Source organism: Alosa sapidissima, chromosome 6, assembly GCF_018492685.1.
Source record: "Alosa sapidissima isolate fAloSap1 chromosome 6, fAloSap1.pri, whole genome shotgun sequence".
NCBI classification, from domain to species: Eukaryota; Metazoa; Chordata; class Actinopteri; order Clupeiformes; family Clupeidae; genus Alosa; species Alosa sapidissima.
In genome coordinates, this window is record NC_055962.1 from 9,320,446 (window position 1) to 9,345,445 (window position 25,000).

The window sequence follows — 25,000 nt, forward strand, 5'->3', positions numbered from 1 at the left end:
CCAATATTGACAGATAATCTGATTTCCCACACAATGAGTTTAGGCAATGCCAGAGCCGAGATGTAGCGGTTTACGTCATAAACCTGGCGTTAAAGTTCAGAGTGGCGCAGTCAGTTTAAACAGCAAGCCGGTAAGAAAAACTATTGTCAAGACATTACGCAATTAGGCTATGTACACTGGAATACAAAAAAAAAACTTCAGAAAGACAGAAAGTTCGTTGTACTGTATTCTGTAGTCTGTAGGCTATTCTGTAGTCTCAATGACCGAATCAGTAGATATACCTGTTGTCAGTTGAGTTCGTTCAATTCATTTATTGTAGGCTAGTAGCCTAGGCAAATATGAAACGGAGATGTAACGTGGCTACCGGCGGGATTTTGAACTTGCATGTTTCATGCATTTTAGGGCAAAAAATACCATGGGATTGATGTGTTCTCCATTTGAGGAACGTAATCAATTGCGGACGTGCACAGACAGCTCAGACACAGAGCGCATATAGGCCTAGGTTAGGCTACTTTCACTTTCTAGAGCGCATTTATTAGGCTACGTAAAAGATGCTTCATACCAAAACAACGATCAAACATTATCAAATGTATCCGTGTTGTCACAAAGACTTACTCCAATTAGAAAATCGAAACCAAAATCATGTAGGTGTAAGTATTCTCTCATTGACGCCTGTAGGAGACAATATCGTTGATCCAATTTTGTAAATTTGCACGTCGTAAAGTTCAATATGAGTTAAAATAAAGCCAGTCATACAGCAGAACATTTTATTCAATATTTTACACCTACTAAATCATTAAAGTAAATTTCAAAACTTTTCAGCAACCGTGAGTCATAACTCGTCCTGACTGAGGCAACCTATAAGCCTAATACGTCCCACTCTGATGAAAATGATTGAAAAGAAACCGTTTGCATGATCTTAAGCTCCTCCGGCCTTGTGCCGTGGGAGAGGCCCATCTCACCTTACCCGGAGGTGGGGAAGGGGCGCCCTCGCACCGGGCCCCTGCGGGTCCCGGGCCGGGGGCATGCCGCACCCCCCACACCCCCTCAAGCTCCGCCACTGCACACACACACACACATTCACACACACACACACACACACATGCACACACACACACACACACACACACATTCACACACACACACACACACACACACACACACACACACACACACATAGGGTCGTGCTGTAAGCATTACTAATGGGTGACTGTGAAAAGGTAGCCCCTCCTTTTCCCCAACTCGCCTGACATTCCCGCGACATTTAAACTGACTACCTTCTCCTACACGATCAAACACGCTTACACGCACACACGCACGTTTAAAATGTTTGTAATTACACGCGGTGCCGGCAACCGCGACATCATTCATTAATGCGCGATCGTTATTTACACATCTTTCTGTTACTCACCCAACATCTGCAAACATCATAGCGAACGACGTGGTACCTGTCGATTCTGCTCCATAACCCATTGCATTCCGTTAGTCCATACATTGTGCACACAAACATTAACAATACACTGATAGCTCTTACTTTCACGTCCTGGTCCTGCATCACTTTGTTTCCCCAAGGAACACGAGCCCTAGGGCAAAATTTTATTCCCTGTTTGGGACAGGGAAAAGTGTTGTTTTGAGTGGGGGAAACTATTGTTGCAATATAAAGAGATATTCTGTATTGCAGTGTAATTATTATTTAATTATAAATATATTAGAAGGTTATTATTGTATAATATGGAAACTATGTTGAATTATTCTCCATGTATGTCTGCGATATATATATATATATATATATATATATATATATATATATATATGTAAGGGATAATGGACGACACGGTGGTCTGTTCACAGAAGTTAATGCACGGTCGAGGTTGTAAAACGGCCCCGACGTGAAGCGGAGGGCCGTTTAAACCTCGTAGTGCATTAACTTCTGTGAACAGACCACCGTGGAGTCCATTATCCCGCTTATTCCACTGTTGCCACTTGCGTTGTGTTCATTTCCTGTTACAATTTAAACGTTTTAATCGCTAAAACTGTCTTGTTTGTAGAACTAATTTCTTCCGACACATATCAACTAATTTCTCAACTCACAGGACAAACTGCTGTTATTAGTTCTAAATGGATGGTTGCTACGGCCAAAGGCCAGTCATTAGTTCTATCTCTCCCGTTGTCAAGCGGGCGTATCCCAAGATTCTGATGAACTTTAACTTTGAAACATCACTTTTACTTAGCCTGCTGTCATCCATCTACCTAAAAGCCACCTCCGTCATATGCTACAATGTTGCAATGTTCTGAACGTCTGCATTCTCGCATTTTACAGCTCGGATGCAACGTGACAGTTCATTTAAACTTCACAACGAGTTCGGCGAATTAATATACAAGTGTGATACGGCCAAAAAAATGGATCTACTTCATAGGTGTGCAGATAACATACGGTTAATGGTCGTTCTAAATTACGTAGGACAATGGGAAATTCAACCAAGCAGTGGAATAAATATATATATCGCAGACATACATGGAGCATAATTATATATATATATATATATATATATATATATATATATATATATATATATATATGGTATGATGAAGCATTGTATAGTACAAATGACCCTGTTATATCGGTATTTACCAATCAGAGGTGATAGATGGCTGTATTTAAAGCGATTTTTGCCCTCAGTGTGGGAATCCTGAGAGTATCAGCTTGCTGAGAGGTTAGATACAGAGTATTGTTGAATTTGCGAATTGTGCTTGAATTGAGAAACCGGTTGGTTGAATTTTGTTTATTTTTTCGGGAAAAATATTTTTTTGTTGGCGTTGTGCCGGAACACGTTCTTTATAGCACTGTAAATAAATCTCCACTTTTCACCACAATCCACGTTTGCTGTTTGCTGTGTCTTCACCCCATCACCACCCAACCTCACTGTGTCCTTGTCGCCACCATCCTGTGTGGACGTGGCTTGCAAGGCCCATTTTTCACAGTGACTCAGATCTATACAGTCTCAGTCTTCTATTTCTGAGTTTACCAGGTCATTATCTCCATGTGTTTAATGGGTAGGAGCAACCAACCGCGCTCACAAGCGGCTTTCTCCATAATGAGCGTCCTCGGGCTGATCACCGGCCATCTACTGGTCTGTCCTTTCCTCCTGAGTGGCAATTTTCATTTGTGTTTGTGTGAGTGTGAGTGTGTGTTTGTGTGAGTGAGTGTGTGTGTGTGTGTGTGTGTGTGTGTGTGTGTGTCTGTGTCTGTATACAGGGCAGCTTGAGTCTTTCAGCAGTGTGATAATAGAGGGGGATGATTCTGTATCCATATTGGGATCACTTGGGGTCACATACATAGACAGGAATACAGTTCCTGTATAAAGACAGTTCAGGTAGCCATGGAGAATGAGAATGTGTATGTGTGGTTGTGGTTGTGTGTGTGTGCATCTGTGTGTATGTATGTTTGTGTGAATGTGTGTGTGTGTGTGTGTGTGTATGTGTATGTGTATGTGTATGTGTATGTGTATGTGTATATGTATGTGTCTGTGTCTGTGTGTGTGTGTGTGTGTGTGTGTGTGTGTGTGTGTGTGTGTGTGGAGAGAGCAGACAGGAAATGAGAGGGTTGAATCAAGAAATTACCTCTTGCTGGACTAAATAAAGCACGATACACCTCTTTATAACTTTTATAACTTTTCCTACGCAAGAGACCAGCCCAGGCTTAGTTTTCAGTGCACACACACACACACACACCCACACACACACAGACACACTTATACACACACATATTGTTTCTTATATGAAGAGACAAGAAGCAACAGGCTTGGCTGTGTGTGTGTGTGTGTGTGTGTGTGTGTGTGTGTGTGTGGAGGAAGTGAGGAGGCTGGTTTTGGCAAAACAGCTGGTGGAGCGTGGGTGTGGAATCAGAAGGTGATACTGAAGCGTATTCACATTAGATGCTTACTGGGCTGTTTGATGTGAGCGCGCGCTGCTTACCCATGATGCCGTGTGACGGGCGATGTCTTCCTTCATTGCGCCGCGCCGTTTCTCCCCTCCCTCCTCGCGAGCCACTCCTCTCCTCCTCATCATTAAGATACTTGTTCCACGCTCACTTCAAATCTGTGCTCAATCACAGACAATTAAAAAGTACCTCAGAAGAGGAGAATGTTGTTCTGCAAAAAAAAAAAGAACCGTGTGCAGCGATGGACTCACTCTTCCTGCCGTCTCTTCCTCATTATTACTCTGCTCTGCTGAAATCCTCAGCAGCTTGTGATGTCTCGCTAATCTTTAATGCGTGCTGCCTTACTTATGCAAACGACTAGTCAGGTCGCCAGCGGTGGGGGGGATTGAAGAAGTCGACTTTGACGAGAGGATCAATCTTCTCATTCTCCACCGAGCTGCTGTTTTGTCTGCAGTGCTGCTCCATGTGGTGTCTCAGGCTTGAATGGTTGGTCCCCAGCGCTACTGGGTGTGTCGAGGTCTGGTTTTGCCATGTCCTGAGTCCACAGGCCAGCAGCCACACACACACACACACACACACACATAGACACTCACACAAACACACACTCACTCACACACACACACACACACACACACACACACACACACACACACACACAGACACACACACTGTCTCTCTCCCTGCTGCTGTGGGCTCCATGTCTAGCAGGGAGAGATCTCTCACTCGCCTGCATACCACTCTATGACTCTCCTCTCCTCTCTCCTCTCCACTTCTGCTCTCCCCATTTTCTATCCTCTTCTCTCCTCTCCTCTCTCCTCTCCACTTCTGCTCTCCCCATTTTCTCTCCTCTCTTCTCCACTTCTGCTCTCCCCATTTTCTCTTCTCTCCTCTCCTCTCTTCTCTCCTCTCCACTTCTGCTCTCCCCATTTTCTATCCTCTTCTCTCCTCTCCTCTCTCCTCTCCACTTCTGCTCTCCCCATTTTCTATCCTCTCCTCTCCTCTCTCCTCTTCTCTCTCCTCTCCTCTCCTCTCTCCTCTCCACTTCTGCTCTCCCCATTTTCTATCCTCTTCTCTCCTCTCCTCTCTCCTCTCCACTTCTGCTCTCCCCATTTTCTATCCTCTCCTCTCCTCTCTCCTCTTCTCTCTCCTCTCCTCTCCTCTCTCCTCTCCACTTCTGCTCTCCCCATTTTCTATCCTCTTCTCTCCTCTCCTCTCTCCTCTCCACTTCTGCTCTCCCCATTTTCTATCCTCTTCTCTCCTCTCCTCTCTCCTCTCCACTTCTGCTCTCCCCATTTTCTATCCTCTTCTCTCCTCTCCTCTCTCCTCTCCACTTCTGCTCTCCCCATTTTCTATCCTCTTCTCTCCTCTCCTCTCTCCTCTCCACTTCTGCTCTCCCCATTTTCTATCCTCTTCTCTCCTCTCCTCTCTCCTCTCCACTTCTGCTCTCCCCATTTTCTATCCTCTCCTCTCCTCTCTCCTCTTCTCTCTCCTCTCCTCTCCTCTCTCCTCTCCACTTCTGCTCTCCCCATTTTCTATCCTCTTCTCTCCTCTCCTCTCTCCTCTCCACTTCTGCTCTCCCCATTTTCTATCCTCTCCTCTCCTCTCTCCTCTTCTCTCTCCTCTCTTCTCTCCTCTCTTCTCTCCTCTCCTCTCTCCTCTTCTCTTCTCTTCTCTCCTCTCTTCTCTCCTCTTCTCTCCTCTTCTCTCCTCTCCTCTCCTCTCCTCTCTTCTCTCCTCTTCTCTTCTCTCCTCCTCTCTCCTCTCTCCACTTCTGCTCTCCCCATCTTCTCTCCTCTTCTCTTTTCCTCTTTGCTCTCTTGTCTGCCTCCATAACTCCCAACCTCAAACTCCTCACAGTCATAACACTTGCCGCACCTTGCAATGTGTGTGTGTGTGTGTGTGTGTTGTGTGTGTGTCGTGTGTGTGTGTCGTGTCCTGAGCGGTCCGACCCGGCTGGCGTTCTAGAGCCCCATATCAGTTCCTCCTCTGTTCTTCTCTTTCTTAGTCCCGCCGAGTCTGGCGGTCCCGCGGGGCAAGTCACCCCTGGTGGCCCGCGAGGGCGAGACGGTGGAGCTGGAGTGTGTGGTTACAGGAAAGCCCAAGCCCATCCTGCTGTGGACGCGCGCTGACCGCGAGGCGCCCATGCCCGACGGCAGCGCACAGATGGAGAGCTATGACGGCGTGCTGCGCATCGTCAACGTCTCGCGGGAGATGAGCGGACAGTACCGCTGCCAGACCAGCCAGTACAACGGCTTCAACGTCAAGCCACGCGAGGCTGTAGTCGAGCTCATCGTGCAGTGTGAGTACACCCTGGCCTTCTCTGTGTGTGTGTTTGTGTCCGGACTGTCTTGTACAGTATGTGGTGATAGTGTGTGTGTGTTGTTGTATGCAGTTGTCAGCTGTTTGCAGGGTTTGTCCTTTTTTGTTTATGCACATGTGTGTGTGTGTGTGTGTGTGTGTGTGTGCGTGTTATCCCTGAATTCAAAATTAATTCCTTAATTTATTTATGTGACTTGGGCACACCTTGCTGGGTGTGGAAGTGCTCACCTGTAGTGATATTAGTAGAGCGGCTACAAGGCCAATTTGGCAAGAATCGTGCAAATTATGATACAAGCATGAAACTTGGTAGGTATGTTCTTATGACCAATACAATAAAATCTACCTGATTGGCCACTTGAAATGGTGGCCATTTTCCAAGATGGCCGCCAAAAAAGACTCCAGAAATTGATTTATTGCATAGAATTGACCTAGCAAATTATGATACAAGCATGAAATTCGACATGTATGTGCTTAAGACCAATACAATCAAATCTACCTGATTGGCCACTTGAAATGGCGGCTATTTTCCAAGATGGCCACCAAAAAAGACCCCAGAAATTGATTTATTGCATAGAATTGACCTAGCAAATTATGATACAAGCACGAAACTCAACATGTATGTGCTCAAGAGCAATACAATGAAATCTACCTGATTGGCCTGGTGGCCATTTTCCAAGATGGCTTCCAAAAAAGACCCTAGAAATTGATTTATTGCACAGAATTGTCAAAGCAAATTATGATGGAGGCATGAAATTTGGCATGGATGTGATCAAGACCAATACAATCAAATCCACTTGATTTGCTACTTGAAATGCTGGCCATTTTCCAAGATGGCGTCCAAAAAGACCCGAGAAATTTGCAAATTTCAAATGTGCAAATTGCAAATGTGGTGTAAATAATTGTTCACTCTCCTTAAATATGTTTCCATACTGTAGATGATGAAGTGATACATATATTAAAAATGTTCCACAATGACAAATAAGCCACTTATGACACACAAATAGCATGGTGATAACATGCTAATAATGCCAGTTCTTAATGTCAATGGAGGGCGTTGCGTGATGCCACCCCCCACCCCCCCAAACAAATAAAATGGTTATACAAACAAATATGACATGCTAATAATACAATGACACTAATATGCTAATAACGGCAATTCATGGTTTTCTCGATGTTGCTGTTAAACAAAAGATGCGTGTACACCAGAAACAACCTCAGCTACCAAGTAGCCAATGTCGTTGAAGAAGCTTTGTCATGAATTCTCTTTTTTCGCTCTAGACGTGACGGTTGCTGTGGAGCCCAGCACTTCGCGCTGTATTAATAGGCAGATGCTAGTAGGGCGTGTTGTCTCTCCTATGTGGGGAGATGGGTGGCTTCCAGTCAAGGTTTTTAATCCCACGTCAGCTGCAGTAACCTTACGCAAAAATGCGAAGGTAGCTGATGTATATGCATGCGTTGCACTGGAGGATTTTGATCAGGACTTTGTTTCGCAGCATGCAGCTAAAGTGAGTGCAGGTGGCTCTCATGGCAGCTTATATGTCATTAGTGATCTTGGAAGCAGTGTTGCTAATGGTGACTCTTCGCTGCAGGGTCTTGGACTGGGTGCTATACCCATTGACAGTTGTCAGGTCTCCTCTTATTGGAAGGATAAGTTAGTTGACCTAATAAAATAATATGAGTCTGTCTTTTCTTGTCACCATCTTGACTGTGGTGAGGCGCATGGGTTCTGCCACAGGATTACGTTGACCGTCCATTCAGATTGCCATATCGCGGCGGCTTAATGCGTGCACTGTGAAAGACGCCCACCCACTCCCCCACCAGGCTGATGTCCTTGCAGCTTTAGGTGGCAATGTGTTTTTCTCCACCATGGATCTCACTTCGGGTTATTACAATGTGTCATTACAGGTACATGAAGATGAGAAGAAATATACAGGCTTTTCATCACCATTAGGGTTGCATGAATATAACCGGCTCCCTCAGGGCCTTTGCAGTAGCCCAGCTACATTTATGAGGATGATGCTCTCTGTCTTTGGCGATCAAAATTTCTTAAGTCTCCTGTGCTATTTGGATGATGTCCTTGTATTTGGCAGGTCTGAAGGGGATGCTTTGCAGCGCTTACACGTGGTGTTTGAACGGCTGAAAGAGCACACTTGAAGCTGTCGCCTGCTAAGTGCAATTATCTTAGGAGATCTGTAAAGTTTTTAGGGCATATAATTTCTCAGGATGGCGTGGCTAGTGATCCAGATAAGGTTGAGGCTATTGTGAATGTTTCACAGTCAGATTTGATGGAGGCTGATGGCGTCACGCCATCTGCAAGCAAGATCCGCTCCTTTTTAGGCATGGTGGATTACTACCAGCATTTCATTGAAAACTGTGCTGTGATTGCGAGGTCACTTTTTGCACTTACAGGTGGGTCTAAGCGACCACGCGGGGGTAAAGGTGTGAGTTGACCTGTGCAGAGGAGGAAGCTCTGCCCTCAGGACTGGTCCCCTGAGTGTGCAGAGGAGGAAGCTCTGCCCTCAGGACTGGTCCCCTGAGTGTGCAGAGGAGGAAGCTCTGCCCTCAGGACTGGTCCCCTGAGTGTGCAGAGGCTTTCTGGGCTCCACGGCAACCGGACGTGAACAAAGGTTGCACCCATAGATGCAAGTGCTTCCGTTTGGGGCTTTTGTGCACAGCACTATGTGGTTGCACATGTGAATAGTAGATGTAGAGCACTGTTACAGTGATTCAATTAATTCCAAAGGGTGAAATGTTGATGGTGTTTTCTTAGAAACACAATTGAAAAATTGCTCACATTTGCTGTGAAATGGACTGTTATTTTTCCATGCTGAGATACTTACTGCCATATTGTTCTTCTTGGCATCCGAGTTCCTTGCCTTGTTACAGTTACCAACTACGCTCTCTTCTATTGTTCCTCAGTGATTTCTAAGATTAATTTAGCCCTTCCAGGGTTTGTAGTCTTTGTACATAGTTAATTTGTGAAACACTGAATCTCAGTTATGTGCCTTTTTGCTTGATTGAATTTCCACTGACTTCATCATAGAAGGAAACAGAAATGTAGTGAATGTTAACATTGATTTGGGCCACATCTGCTAAATTAATTGCAATTAATGAAGTTCTAGTGTCTTATTTGGTGGCCATCTTTAAAAATGGCTGCCATATTACATTTTCAAGTTGCAAATGAGGTGGATTTGATTATATTGCTCTTTAGCCCAAACACACAAAATTACATACTTGTATCATCATTTTCTTGCTCACTTCTGGGCTAAATTCAGTCTTTTGGCGGCCATATTGTAAAATGGCTTCCATTTCAAGTGGCGAGTCAGGTAGATTTGATTTTATTGTTTTTTTAGCACATTCATGCCAAAATTCATGCTTGTATAATAACTTGCTTGATCAATTCTGTGCAACAAATCCATTTCTATGGTATTTCTTGGCAGCCATCATGGAAAATGGGCATCATTTAAACTGGAAAATCAGTTAGAATGTATTGTGTTGGTCTTAAGCACATACCTGCCAAATTTCATGGCTGTATCATAATTTCCTTCGTCAATTTTGTACAACAAATCAATTTTTAGAGTTTTTCATGGTGGCCATTTTGGAAAATGACCGCCATTAAAAATGGCAAATCAGGCAGATTTTATTGTATTGGTCTTGAGCACATACCTGCCGAATTCCACGCTTGTATCATAATTTGCACGATTTTTCCTGTAGCCGCTCTACTATATCTGGTGAGTGTGGCAGTGAAGAACATTTGCCACTGGATCATTTTTCAAGTTTCATAGGACATGGAAATACATGCAAGTAGCCTTATGTTAGCCTGTCATTCACAAACCTTCTCAACGTTTCAAGAGAGAGGCATTTGTGAAATTGTCTTTGTACTTGTACATTTCAAGCAAATTGCAGCAACACTTACTGTAAGTGGCCCAAAAAGTATACTCCTCATTACCCCTCCAGCAAAGTCTGGATTATAAAGTGGTTTTAAAACTACTTTTTTGCAATCTTTTGAACATCTGCCCCAAGCTTACAAATTGTGGTTCCGTCATTGTCATAAGAATAACCGACAGAGGAGTCGCTTTTAACCCAGTGGTTGATTGCCCAGAAAGTAAAGGATTTCAAACAGCTTTCACCAGTTAATTCTGATCAAAGAATTCGAGAACTGCAACCGTGACTCCGTTGCTGTGTACATCAGTAAACAGAAGGCTGAGGTGATGGACAAAGCCGCTGCATGGCCAAGAATATGTTCCAATGTTCCACAGAGTTGTCAGGCGTGAGGAACCACAAAGAAACTTTACAGCGACCCTGAATGTAGCTCTCCTCACAGATAAATGTATTGAAATATTCGAACCTCTGTAAATGAGGTAAGTGGTATTTCTATTGCAAAAGAGCTTCTTACTGTATATAGTGGCAGACTGTTCAGTTAAAAAAAAATCTGTGGGTTTAGTTTCCAAAAAAAATTTAAATAATAAGAAACCAAAATTGCCATGACTGCACATAGTGGTGAGAATGAGCTATCACCCAGCTACAAACCCTTCATACAGACTGGCTACACACAAGGCAGTGACAAACTGGTCCCCATTAAACATCCTTTGAGACATAGGTGCAGCTCAATCCTTTATTTTAGAAGGAGCATTGTCCAGGCTCTCCAACTAAATCATATTGGATTTTATTGAAGTCCCGCTCCACAAAGTCCAACTTCAGTGTGACCTGGTGACTGCTAGTATCTCTCTCTGCCAATCCTAGGAGTGTTGTTCATTCTACTGCGTGATCTCAGCGGAGGTGAAAAGTGTGTGAAAAGTCCGTAGCGCCACCTGAGACTGTTTCTGTGGCATTCTCCTCCTGTTGCAGACGAACATGCACAAAAATTCCCAGATGTGTTTCAATCTCGCGCTGTAATCCATGCCAGGTCACAATGTATGGATGCAACTGGAAATTTGTCTCAACTCCTATCAGCGAAATGTTCCTGACTCTGCCGTTGCTGCTAAACCTTTGATATGCAGTAGACCACAGCAGAGACAAAAATGAACAGCTAGCTGTAAAAACTATTCCTGTTTCGGGAGAAAAATAGCTTCAACACAAAGAGCTGACCTGCTTCCCATCCCACTCATTAAATCTGCATAATTTCTCCATTGGCTGCTGTTGCCTCAGGGATATTTTCTCCGCAACAGTGTTTTGACGAGGAAGTGTCAACCTCATGTTGTCCCAGATGATTTGAATGCAGTCTTCCAGATTGCTGTGCCCTGTTTCTTGGTATTTTATGCCCCCAACGTCTTCAAGGCAGCGCTGCCTGGAAGGCACTAGGGTTAGGCATGGGTAAAGGTTAGGGTTAGGGGTGGGGTTAGGTTTAGGATTAGGTGCCTTTAAATCAGCGGTGGCAGCGCTGCCTGGAAGACGACGTTGGGAGCATAAAACACCATCGAGGGCTGTGCCCTCAGACGAACAGAGTAAAATACTTCATGTCTCTGATGCTTTAGCAGGACATTTGGGTGTCAACAAAACCTACCATAGAGTCCTTCATTTTTATTGGCCTGGACTAAAAAAAAATATTTTTGTCCTACATAACATGCAATGTTTGACAGGCAAACTCTTACTGTTTTTAAAGATGCAGATCACATCATTTTAATGTGTGGCCACACTTGAGGGTCTTTAAGAAAGGTGACATCTTTATCAAAAAGAAAGACCTTGAAAATGTCTTTGAATATAAGCTCCGAAATTGAGCTGTATTCTTGTGGTGGTCTCCAATTATCTGGTTTTATTTTTCTAGAAGTCAGTAACGATGACTTTAATTTGATTGTAGGGCAGTGGTGTGCGTCTTATGTAATCATAAGTGTATATGTCTGTCTTCTTGTGTAGGCGTTTTTGTGTTTATCTCCCTCTGTCTCTCTTCTTGTCATTCTGTGTGTGTGTGTGTGTGCATCCAGCCTTCCCACTACAGAGAAATGGTGTGTGTGTGTGTGTGTGTGTGTGTGTGTGTGTGTGTGTGTGTGTGTGTGTGTGTGAGTGAGTAAGCAAATGACAGATGAATATGGCATCTTTGTTTGCCTGCCTGTTGTCTTAATGTGTCTATTTCCATTCATGATTGCCACACACACACACATACACATGCCACAGTCCTGGCTCTCTGCCTCCTCTCCACATTGTCTTTTAATTGTCATCTCTCCTCAGCTCTGGGGTCAGAAACTGAGCCTGTGCAGTAAAAAAAACCTGCTTATATTTTGTATTAAAAGAAAAATATTTGTAATGGTGGATATTTTAGAATATACCATGAAATATATACAGTATACATTGAAAAAAGTCTGCCTCCTTCCAATGTAGGTTGAGACCGAGTATTTTTGCCTTGAATTCCGAGACGAGACCAAGTAAGCAAAAAAGGTCTAAGACCGGACTTGAGTACTACAACACTAATTCACAATACACACTGCACTCAGACCACATTACACACTGTACTCAGAACAGCTGTGCTGATTCAGAAACTGAGCCTGTGCAGTAAAAACAGAATTTGGAACGGCAAATTTGCACTGGACCGGGAGTCTCTGCCCAAAACAGGCAGCAGAACAGACACGCACATGCACACACACACACACACACACACACACACACACACACACACACACACAGCCACCAAACACCACAGCAAACAACCTGCTGCAGAAAATTAGGGAGCTTCCCAATGTCCCTAACACCCACTGCTCTCAGAGTTCACAATACACACAAAAACCTCTCTGCAGATAGAGCTTTCAATACACACTGCACTCAGACCAGCTCTGATGCCCATGGTTCATAGTGATGGGGACAAGACCGCATATGTCGAGACCGAGTCTTTAAAGGGTCAAGACTGAGTCAACACCGAGACTTGGTTTTTAAATGCAGCCGAGACGAAATCAAGACCAAGTCTTTGAGGAGGCAAGACCGTGTTGAGACCAAGTCTTTAAGGATTTGCACTCTGCGCTCTGCTTCTTCTTAAAACTTCCAGAAAATAAGAAATTAATCTAAAGGATGCATTGTGGTTCAAGTAACCAAAGTTAATAATTGCGGATTGCTCACTCATCTTGTCGATTATCACAACCAGATGCACGCATCAGAATGACAGTTGTGTATCTTTGTATCTTTCAATATTCAGTCAATATTATATTTTGTATTAAAAGAAAAATATTTGTAATGGTGGATATTTTAGAATATACCATGAAATATACACAGTATACATTGGAAGGAGTCTGCCTCACACACACACACATACACACACACATATCCTACTGAGACCTCACCCTGTTGTAAAAAGTCCCCCAATCCCCCAAGGCCTGGTGAGCAGGTGGACGATTGATTTACTCAGTGCCAGTCCGTTTGCAGTCCGCTTGTGGTCATTTGTCGAGATAGCGAAGGGGATACAGGCATCTGGCACTCACAGTCCTGGAATGAGAGGAGGAAATAATTGTTGTTTGTTCTTCACAAATACAAACAAACACACACACACACACACACACACACACACATACACACACATTCACGCACAGATTTGTGATGGATGTGGTTTGGATCTAGTATAAATACACTTTGGGTCTGACTTAGATCACAGTCTGTTGAGTCTGGCACAGATTCTGTTTGGATCTAGCTCAGGGTTTGGCCAGTTTCAGAACCAGCTTGGTTTTGGGCTCTGGCTACCTGTGTTGGCTTGCTCTGGCATGGCCATGGCACCTCTCTCCAAGGCAACGACTGGACGCTGGGTATGTTTGGAAGCCAAACTGTATTAAAAGCTTGTTTTGTTAATGTACAGTCAATCGATGTCTGTTAAATATATCTAGGAAATTAGGGAGCTTTGGCCTGTCCATCGACTAACATTAACTTATTGATTAACAGTGTTTTAGCTGTATTTAAAGACAGTCTAACCAGAGCTCATTGTTCTACAGGGCAGGTTTATAAAGTATAGGGTGCCTCTAGGCATTGGACAATGGGAGGCTCAGAGAATAACAAAAAACAGACTTTTTTTCAAAGGCTTGCTGGGTATGTTTTGGATGTTGTCAAAAACTAGTCAGACACTATTCACAACAGACATCCCTCTCCCACCCATATTCCCCTAACCCTTCTATTGTATTATATAGTCCCTTCTACTATATAACCCTTCTATTGTAGTGTTGTAATGCTGCTGTCCATCCACAACAGCAGCATTACAATTTTTATTTATCAATTATAATAAGCATAAACCAGTGTCTGAAACTGTGCCAAGACAGATAGATACACTGCTGCTGCCGCTGCTGTGGCTTAGCTAGCATAGCTGCTACTGCTGCCGCTGCTTGTGGTTCAGCAAGGGTCCTCTCCATCTTGTGGTGAAACAAAGTCGAGCAACAGTCACAGATGAAGTGCTAGACACCCCCCCCCCCCCCCCCCCCCCCCCACACCCATTTACCTCAACTCCCTGGGATTGTCTTGTGAGACAGCCCACACGTAACACCAAGCTGGTAATGACTCCATCTCATAAGCTAAATTAATGAGATTTTGATGGGCTCTGAAGAACGATTTAAATGAATTTCTGCTCAGAAAGTGATTGTGATTATGTACGGAGAGTGCCGTGTGGCAGAGGTTAACGGCTTCGTTCCAAGCTGAGGGAGATGTAATTGGTGAACACACACATACACATCACACACACACACACACACACACACACACACACACACACACACACATAACAATAATTATCTGGGTCTATTGTGTGTCTTCTTGTCCACATAGACAATAATAGAGCATTGCTAATGCATTTCATGTGTACACAGGTATCAGTTCCTACCAGTTTCTACCTATCAGATTCTTCATTTTGTGAGCGATTAGGTGGATTAAATAAAAGTGATGGGAACAGCCAGTGGGTATGGTAAGTCATTGATTATGGGGTATACAGTATGAATTAGATTATATGGAACTAGCAGCACACACAGACAAGAATAGCACACACTCTCACACTCACACACACACACACACACACACACACACACACCACATACACACAGATCTGTGGAGAGGAGAATGGAGAATGGAATGAGTGTAGGGGAATGAGCATAAATAAATTAAACAACTATTGATACAATGAAATATTACATGATCCCAAACATGCTGACAAGATGGAGGGGCTGGGGAAATAAACCTCGCTCTCGTTTTTCCCAGGCGAGACAGGGTATTTAATTAGAAATCCATGCCCCATTGAGCACAATTACGCCATATTCATTCAAACAAGGTGTGTAGCATTCTAGCGGCTAGGAGAAATCAGTGATAGCTGGCAGCGTAATTTCATCTCTGAATGCTCTTCTATGTGTTCTGTATTAGCACTTCAACCGTCTCCACCACAGTGTTTGAGGGATGTTGAGCCAAGTGGGATGAATTTGTGTCTCTCTCTCTCTCTCTCTCTCTCTCTCTCTCTCCTCTCTCTCTCTCCTCTCTCTCTCTCTCTCTCTCTCTCTCTCTCTCTCTCTCTCTCTCTCTCTCTCCTCTCTCTCTCTCTCTCGTGTGTGTGTGTGTGGCAGTCCATATGATGTTTCAGTTAAATTGTCACTTTGGTTGGTATACACACACTCTTTCTTTGAAAATCCAACACTCTAAGCACACTTGCGCCTGTATAAAGAGCCAACACACACTAACACACCAGGAATTGGCAGATACCAGCACACCTTACAGTAACAAAAACAAACACATCAGCCTTGGCAAACACACCTGGACATTGAAACGGTCTTGATTGTTTATATCTTTTTTCGACACAGTTAATGTAAGATGTCATGTTTATGTTGCTGCTGCAAAACTGTGTGTGCCTCATGAAAGAGCGATGTGTTCGTTCCAGTGATAGACTTGTGTGTTTCTTGAGGCCAATATCTGTGTGATTCGAGTGTTTGAACCATTGTACGAGACTGGTGTGTGCGGTGTGTATGTATGTATGTATTGATGTGTGTGGGGGCGGTGGTAGCGTACGTGGGCTAGCATGCAGTAGCCAGTAGCCATCGTTGAGTCCTTGAGCAAGGCACTTAACCCCAATTAGCTCAGAGACAATGGCCCTTGTAATATAATTGATATATGTAAGTCACTTTGGATATAAGTGTCTGCCAAATGTAAATGTAATATGTATGCCTGTTGAAGCTGGTGTCTGCAGAGCATACAGTAAAATTTTCATCATATTCAATGATTTTCACATTTACAGTAGGACTTTATCTCTGACCACTTTCAAGCCATGGCCTTTTGACATTTTGATGTAAAAATTCAGTATGTTTTTAAAAAAAAAATTTTTTTAACCCTGTTGTCTAAACGGCTGGTCAACACATCTGGTGTAGCCAGTTACATTGATTATAAAGAAAGGCAGTTGTTGCAGCGCTTCAGTTCCATGCCTGGTGTAGCATGCCTGTGAAGGCCCGTAAAGGGTCACGGTGGTTTAATAGCAAGTCTTGGGCCACTTCAAAAGACTGAACCCATAGAAGGACCGGAGCACACGAACAGTTGAACCAAGCTTTAATGGTGCTGGTGACTAACGTTTTGATGTGGACATCGTGTTCTTTAGAGTAAAAAAAAAACAATCAGTCACAGAGCTTGTGGTGCTGCGCTCTTTTTGGCCAGGGCCTGACTGTCGTGCTGCTCTCTGCTTGGCAGACACCATTGTTCAGATTGTTCAGCAAACAAATACTCCACACCCCAGAGGACTTCTGCCTGGAAAACAGTGCTGGCAGCAAACCACACACACACACACACACACACACACACACACACACACACACACACACACACACACACACATACACACACATATACACACACAGAACAGGTCACAGCCAGCTGTTCCGGATACAGATACAAACTGAGCACACTAATGTTCCCGCTCTGCTGGCAGCACACACAGACACACACACCCACACACACACAGACACACACACCCACATACACACCCACACACACATATAGGGAGATGGCGTGCACACAGACAATTCTTCAAGGCTATGCACTCATCTCTTTTGTATCAACCTGGCCTGGAACACAAATGCCCTGTTGCTATGGCGATGCAATATTGTTTATATGACCCTGAGACACATTTCTGCACTCACAGCTTGCAGTGTAGAGTTCCACAGTGTCAGAGAGATGCCCGCCTCTGTTCCAGTTGGCGATGCACTGCCCTGCCTGACCAGTACCACACTGTTAACCCGCGGCGTCTCTCTCTGAAGCCGCGCCTTTAGGCTGTGGTAACCACTTGGTTACATAATTTTCAAACAAAGTTGCCATTTTACAGCGAAAAAGTGGTCTTATGTCACCAGCCAAAGTGGACGCAAAGTATATTTTATGCAAATGCTGAGCGATGCAACATGGCCTACGCAAAAATAATCCAATCTGGATGCGCTAACTCATAGATTGCAGAATTTTTACATAAAGCTAAAGCTATAAAGCTAGTTTTGGGATTTCTGCCCATGGGCGGACTGGCCATCTGGCATACTGGGCATTTTCCCGGTGGGCCGACGCACCCTTTGGGCCAATAGAATAGGCTATATATATATAGCAACATGTTGAAGTTCGTTGAGTTTGAACGAGGATGTAAGCAAGCATACAGAGCAAGGGACAGTGAGCAGGTGGAGAGTGTGAGCCTAGTTGAGGCTACATGATAAGAACTCAGTGGTAGAACAGGTAGGCTGTGACATGCATGCCATGCCATGCTGACTATGATGATTATGATGACTTATTAATTGCGATAATGTAATGATATGGTAGCCTAATGATAACTTAGTAAGGCCGTGCTGTGATTATAATAACAAATAGCGCAACTTAAATTTTCTAAATGAATGATTTGCAAACCACAGCAAAATAGTGTCAAATCAACGTTAATTGTTGGTCAGATTGATTAGTTTCCGTCAGACGCCCAAAATTCAACATCGATGGCATGAGTGGTGGTTGGTTTCTCAAAGTAGAGAAGGGTTCTATCTTGGAAGGGTTATCATGGTAAAGAAGGACTAAAAGGCTGTAGACTGACTGAAATGTAGGTTACAAAGTGTCACGTCATGCACAAGCCAACTAAGCTACAGTATATATAACCTATACGATAGGCTACTGGAAGACACTAAGATAATTAGTTCATGTAGCTGTACTGTTCCAAAATGTACCAGCAATGTAGGTAGGTACTATACAGTAAATAAAATATTTCCAGCAACAGCCCTGTTTGTGTTGTTTCAGTTGTCCTACACGGATAACTGGTATAAATTACATTAAAGACAATCTGGGTAATTTAACTCTTTACACATAGGCTTCAGTCATTTTTGGTACTGCTGTCAATTGTAGCCTATTGAATAATTTGAAATGATACTTTGAATTCAAGCAGAAACTCTTATGTAATAATTGCTTGTTAGCCTACTTGAATATGGAGATCATATGCTCCATGCCTACCTCTGATCAGTCAGAGAGATAACCAATGAGGCCTACATCTCTTTCAGTGCTCCATGACAGTTGAAAATATATGCATATTTAAGGGAAATGCAAAGATTTTGTATTTAATTAGGTGTGCCCCACCGATTTGAGGGCCGCTTGGGCCAAATATGCCAGGGCCGATTTTTGGTCCCAGTCCGCCCCTGTTTCTGCCTGTATATTTTTTTAACAGTTAGCGAGAAACAAGCACTGTTACATTTTTAGTAGCCAGCAAGCAATGAAGCACAGCCATGTTTATGAGCTAGTAATACAATAGGCTTGAGGTATTGCCCTCCTGCATCACCTGTCTTACATCAGGCCCTGATTTAAATGCTGGGCAAAGTACAAAGTCTCAAGTCTAAAGCTTGTTAATATCTATGCAAAATCTATTTAAGCAATAAGCCCCGAGAGGCCGTAGTTTACACTAATTTTAGAACAGCTAAGGGGCGTTGTTAGACACGACGCACAAACAGGTGGGTCAGCTAAAAGCTCTCATGCCATTGATTCATGCACGAGAACTTAGCTCATAGTCTGACTTTGCCCAGCATTTAAATGAGGGCCCCAAGGGGTAATAATAACCTGGTCACTGGCCTGGCACCACTGATGCTGCTGCTGCTGCTGGAGCCCAATCAGCTAGTGTCAGCTGCTTTTACTTTCTGAAAAGTAAATGTATTGTTGTGTCGTGAATGCTTAACATAAATGGACATTCGGAATATGAGAGAATAAGGAGAAAGAGATGAGATAGTCCTCTGCACAGTGCCTAACGGCCGAGGCAGTTAGAGGACATCTGTGTGTGTGTGTGTGTGGAATCTGGCTGGGGAATGGAGCTCTCTGCTAAAGCACAGAGGAACAGCCCTGCTGTGAGAACACACTGTTAATGAGGGGGGAGAGAGAGGGGGGGGGGGGAGAGAGAGAGAATGAGACAAAACATTCGTAGTAGTAAACTCCGGCCTAGGACAATATGTGTAAGAGAGAAAGTGTGTGTGTGTGTGTGTGTGTGTGTGTGTGTGTGTGTGTGTGTGTGTGTGAGTGAGAGAGAGAAAGCGAGAGAGAGAGCACGCATGTGAGTGTGTGTATGTGTGTGTCTGTGTGCATGTGTTTATGCCACCATGAACAACAATGATGTGTTAGTGTGCTCTACAGGATTTTATCTATTCAGACCCATAGGGCACAAAGACACACAGACACAAACACACACACACACACACACACACACACACACACACACTTAGCGTGCTAAATAAGTGTGAGTAATTGGAGGCCAAATGTTTTAATAACCCATTTTCACAGAACAGCAGCGAATTGATCATGCATGTTGAATGAATTCAAAATGTCAGTGCTTGCATGGCCTGCAAGGTCAGCCATGCCCTGGACACTTACAGAGAAACCCTCTGTGGTCAAAGCATTGGAGTAGCGTAATCATTGTGCAGTTAGTGCAGCACTTTTATAGTCTGTGAATTCTTGCTGTCAGCAGCTGGATAGCAACAGATAGCTGAATGTTGAAAATGTCCTGTGTTTTGGGTTAGGGTCCTGGGAAATCTTCCTTATTTTTCAAAGCTCAAATATTAACGTATGTTAAGGTATGTTTGTAAATTCAGTCACAAACTTTGAACATGTGCTTATGTATGATATGTAGGGCCCTATCATGACATTCTAAAGTTCATTCTATCGTCACTCGTCAAAAGTCTATTCAAATTTAGTAGGATGTCCAGTTCACATTGGGAGGGGTTTCGTTATCAAACGTGGAGCGCATGGCGCAACATGGTGTCCCTAGGTTTTTTAATCAGGCATATGGGTGTGTTTGGGGCGTAACATCATTTAAACCAATGAGAATGACATCTGTCATTCCCTTTAACGGCGCAAAGCGCGATATGTCAAATAAATGCATCGGTATTTTGGCATTCAACGGCGCATTTGAAGGAGGCTGCTTGCGAGATCGTATGGAATAGTCATTCTTAAACCATGCTTTACTAAAACCTAGCATAGCCTTCACGCATTTGCACTCGTCTATTATTTGAACTCATTGGCAAAGTGAAACTAACTTTACCAAGGTGTCAGTCAATGACAAGACAGTTATATGCAGTTACTTTCACTATTGACTGACAATGGGTTACCATCGAAAACATAGGCTGGAAAAAGCAACACTTCAGCTTCAGCTTCAGCTGTGCTCCATACCCAGTAAACAAAATAAAGTCCTGGCGACGTCCCCTAAAGGTCCCCTGGTGAACGTCACCTCCTCGACATTGTGTAGGGTTCCCTTTACGTCCCGCGGACCTCTGTTCGGGAGGTCTAAAAGACGTCCACGATACTTTGAGAGGACGTCCTGTAATGGTCACCGCGACGTTGTGCGCGCGACGTTTATATTTCCGCGATGGTAAAAAAAAAAAAAAAACACGAAGCGCGATTTGGTATGGTATTACATCCTGTAAATCTCAGCGTTGCTAGGAGAGAGGTAGACGGAACATGAACACACATTAATGACTTGTTCTACAACTACATGTATGCAATCAACTTTACTCACCTCATATTTTCACGCATGTATGAAATCACGTCCTCCGAATGCATTACACTAATGATGAGTAGACATGGACATTTATACCGGGCTAGGATGTGCTGCTTTCACATCTATGGTGTCATTTTCTTAATAAACTAATACGACGTTTTAATGGGCATATCCCGTAGCATATTGTTCAAAACATCATCAGAGTAGGCCTAGGCTAGCCTAAGATAAATTGTTCAAACCATATTGTTACAAAATATTAAAAACTAATAATAGCCAAAAATACTAAAAATACGCAATGCATGCTGGGAAGCAAAACTCAACATGAAATAAAGTAGGCCTAGGGTACATGAAACATAACTAGAATGCATTGACGTTATATCCACTCGTTTTCTTGGACCTGCTGTAATCAAAAAGGGACAGCCTATAAATGTAAGCCTATCTTCCTGGAACATTGCAGATAAAGAAAAATGTATCGTTTTCTCTAGGCTATGAATGCTCTTTGTAGCCAACTTTAAGATTAAATAAATAGATTCCAGATGTTTCTATTCTATATCATTGTTTTATTAATAAACAGTAAGGTTCTGGTGAGGCAGAGAGCTTGCTCCTCGTCAGAAAACTCATCGGATGTGCACTCTTTGCTGTTTCCACAAGGAGCTGCTGTAACATCGGGGACAGCTATGCGTGACACTTTTAAACGCGAGCATGCGTCAAATAAATTACAATGTAATAATAATGATGTAATTATTTATTACATTACATTTAGCAGACACTTCTTGACCAAAGTGACTTACATATGTCAGCTATATTACAAGGGATCACATTGTCCCCAGAGCAACTTGGGGTTAAGTGCCTTGCTCAAGGGCACAACAGTGGAACCTGGGAATTGAACCGACAACTTTCAGGCTACTGCACGCTAGCCCAGCTCCTTAACCACTACACTACCACCGCCCCTGTACAATGACATTTAAACAAGTCATGCAGAAGCAGTATCCTTAATTCTTCTGCAATGTAGAGATAGATCGTTTTGCTTTACAAATTAAGTAGTCACTTCTGTTGCTAGACAACCCTAAACAAATGCTACGTGGTCTGTTTTTAACATTTCTCTAGTTTTATTGCATCGTATTCAGCTCCAAAAGTCGGTTCAGTCCCAATTCGGCCGTGTGTGTGTTTCTGAAAATAAAACAGATAATAAGTACGTGACTACGTTAAATAAACCACTGCCTATTTAGAGCATGTTACATGCATCACGTAATGACAGTTATCTGAAGAAATGCGCATTGTAGGCTAAGCTACAAGCTAAGAGCAGCGACTTTGCTAACTACACCAAGCATCACATCAGCGAACATGAATTTGATAAAATCCCTTCCCTAGTTTGTAACGTTAAACTCAAAATGTATGTGCTACATAATTGCAGACATGCTGAATTATGTAGCACATACATTTTGAGTTTAAAGTTAACAACCCTTTTCACAGTTTATGAAGTTGTGCGTCTATGAGCAAAGTAGACATATGGTTCGACTTTGCTCATAGACGCACAACTTCATAAACTGTATGATATGTTACCTTAGACTACGGTAGGCTAATGCAGCTACTGCTAGAGACTAGATAGATAGATACTTTAGTCATCCCCAGACGTGTAACGTGAAGTCATACATGGATGTGATGTCTCCGTCCTGCAGGCGGTAGCTAGAGCGCTCTCAACTCCGCTGCCATGTGTGAATAAACAAACGTCCCCCCCATGTCCCCGGTATAACGTTATTGTCGGGTCCTTAGGACGTATTTGCGCTGGTGTGCGTTCATGAATGATAGAAGGATGGTGTGTGCACCTGCCAATATGACTGTTGACAATGCACTCTTAAAATAACATATAAACAACTCGCCATAGACTTCTGACCAGGTGTACAATAGCGATTTTTAGACAATACGCCAGGTCCCTCCCTAGGTTGTTAATTGCCACACCCCTGGGCGCATTGTTTAAAAAATAAACGTGCAAAATACCGAATTAAACTTTGCGCGGGTGGAAAACGAGTTTTACGCCATGCGCTGGTGCGCAAAATACAGCCAGTAGTTCGAATAAACACTGCTCCATTTCTAAATAAATTACAAGACATTTTAACTGCACTACATTACCATAAGCCCCATGCAGATCAGATTTTACTCACTAAAACTATTGATGAACTCATCTTCTGTAGGAAAGAGTAGAGAACAATCTATCTGATAAGATCTGGAAAACCTTTCCTTCCATTTCACCATTAAATCAGACATTACGTATACTGTAAATGCTGGTGATCAATGGCTCTTTTAGTGTTTCTCAATTTAACTTCCAAGTCTGCAGACATTGCCGGGTACGAACATGGTGAGGTTGAATGCTCCATGCTCGTTAGTCCAGACTCCAAGAGACTCAGGGAGGGAGGAACTCATCAGAATGATGGACTTGTGAAGCATACTGCCTTTTCAGCTGTGTCTCTGGATGATATAACACAGCAGGGAAAGAGGATAGAGAGATAGATGGACGGGTGGATGGAGGAGAGAGAGATGGAGGAGAGAGAGGAAATAAGAGAGGAGGTAGAACTAAAGTAAGTTAGTAAAGCAATCCTGTGTCATACCCTATGAGATCTCCATGGGAAGCCCCTGTTCCCATTCTGACCGCACTTGTGTCTGTGTTAGAGGATTTGTGTTAAAGATGAATAGCACTCCACTGGTGTTCTGGAGTCATACCAGCCCAGACATGGTCAACTACAACAGCACCATCAGAGCAGAGTGTGCCAGAAATCTCATTTCATCAACAGTGGAGTGGAATTGCTTGGGGTCTCTTGTTTAAAGCAACACCATAATGTTTGTTTACTTTAAAGGGAAGCTCCGGTCTAACAACAAGCTAATGTTTATTTTTGGATGTGACCAAAACAACGTTTAGTTTACACCTGTTATCAAGTAGACCCTAAGTTGTTATTATTCTGGAGTTTCCCATAAAATAACGGCTTCAGATTTTACAGATTTCAGATTTCTTTTTGATTTTACACTGACTTATAATGTAGAGAATGGCTTCTCCGTCACTGCCTAACAGTGGACTAAGATATGTAATGATGTTGTTACAGATAGGAAAGTGACTATTCTTTTCAGTGCACTGGGTACCACCTTAGTGCAAAATAACAAAAACTGACACCATTGGCTATAAAGACCAATTCTTCCATTATGTTGCTGGAATAGGCCTCTACTGAAGGACAAACAACTGAAGTAAAAATCCCTTAAAGGTACAATCAGCGATTCTCAGCGATTTCTCACCCATACCACTTTTTGTCACATTCTGCGAAAATCTCCTCCATTCTATAAGTACTGTATGTATAGTTCTGGCATAATCTATCTATAGTATCTATAGTTCTGGCATAAAAAAAGGAAAGTGGAGCAAGTCTATCCCCCAAACAAGGGGAGTTTAAGGAGGGGAGTGGTTAGTTCACTCTCTGGTGTTTTGTTGGTGTTTGGTTCAAATATCAACGGATGTGATATCATCCAGACTCGCTGATGGTACCTTTAACAATCCAACTCATCCAGCAGGTATGGGCTTACCGCATCATGCCTGCTGTTGTTAAATAATACTTTTTTAGGAGCACCGAAGAATTCACCTGCTGTTGAAATCAGACATGTCTGTCTAGGTCGGATTTAAAAGATCAGATGAGCCTTGTTTTGCCAGGATCACGCGGTAATGAAAGGCAATGTACCTGAGCTACCTGAGCTTTCAGGAGAGACACACAGGGGGTACATGGTCCATTCAGAGGGGAACGGAAACATGGGCTTGTGTCTGTCAAGGATAAAGCTGCTCCACTTCCTCGTGTACA

At 43.2% G+C, this 25,000-nt stretch overlaps 1 protein-coding gene across 5 annotated transcripts in view; it reads left to right on the plus strand.

Moving 5' to 3' along the window:
- The window catches only part of LOC121711086 (MAM domain-containing glycosylphosphatidylinositol anchor protein 2-like), a 203,381-nt gene that overhangs the window by 135,427 nt on the left and 42,954 nt on the right, over window positions 1-25,000 (plus strand). For 3 of the 5 annotated variants that reach the window (XM_042094389.1, XM_042094390.1, XM_042094391.1), the window contains exon 8: window positions 5,919-6,239. In XM_042094389.1, the coding sequence (XP_041950323.1) occupies window positions 5,919-6,239 (321 nt within the window). The remainder of the gene's footprint in view (window positions 1-5,918; window positions 6,240-25,000) is intronic. The other 2 variants (XM_042094392.1, XM_042094393.1) reach the window with 1 other exon arrangement.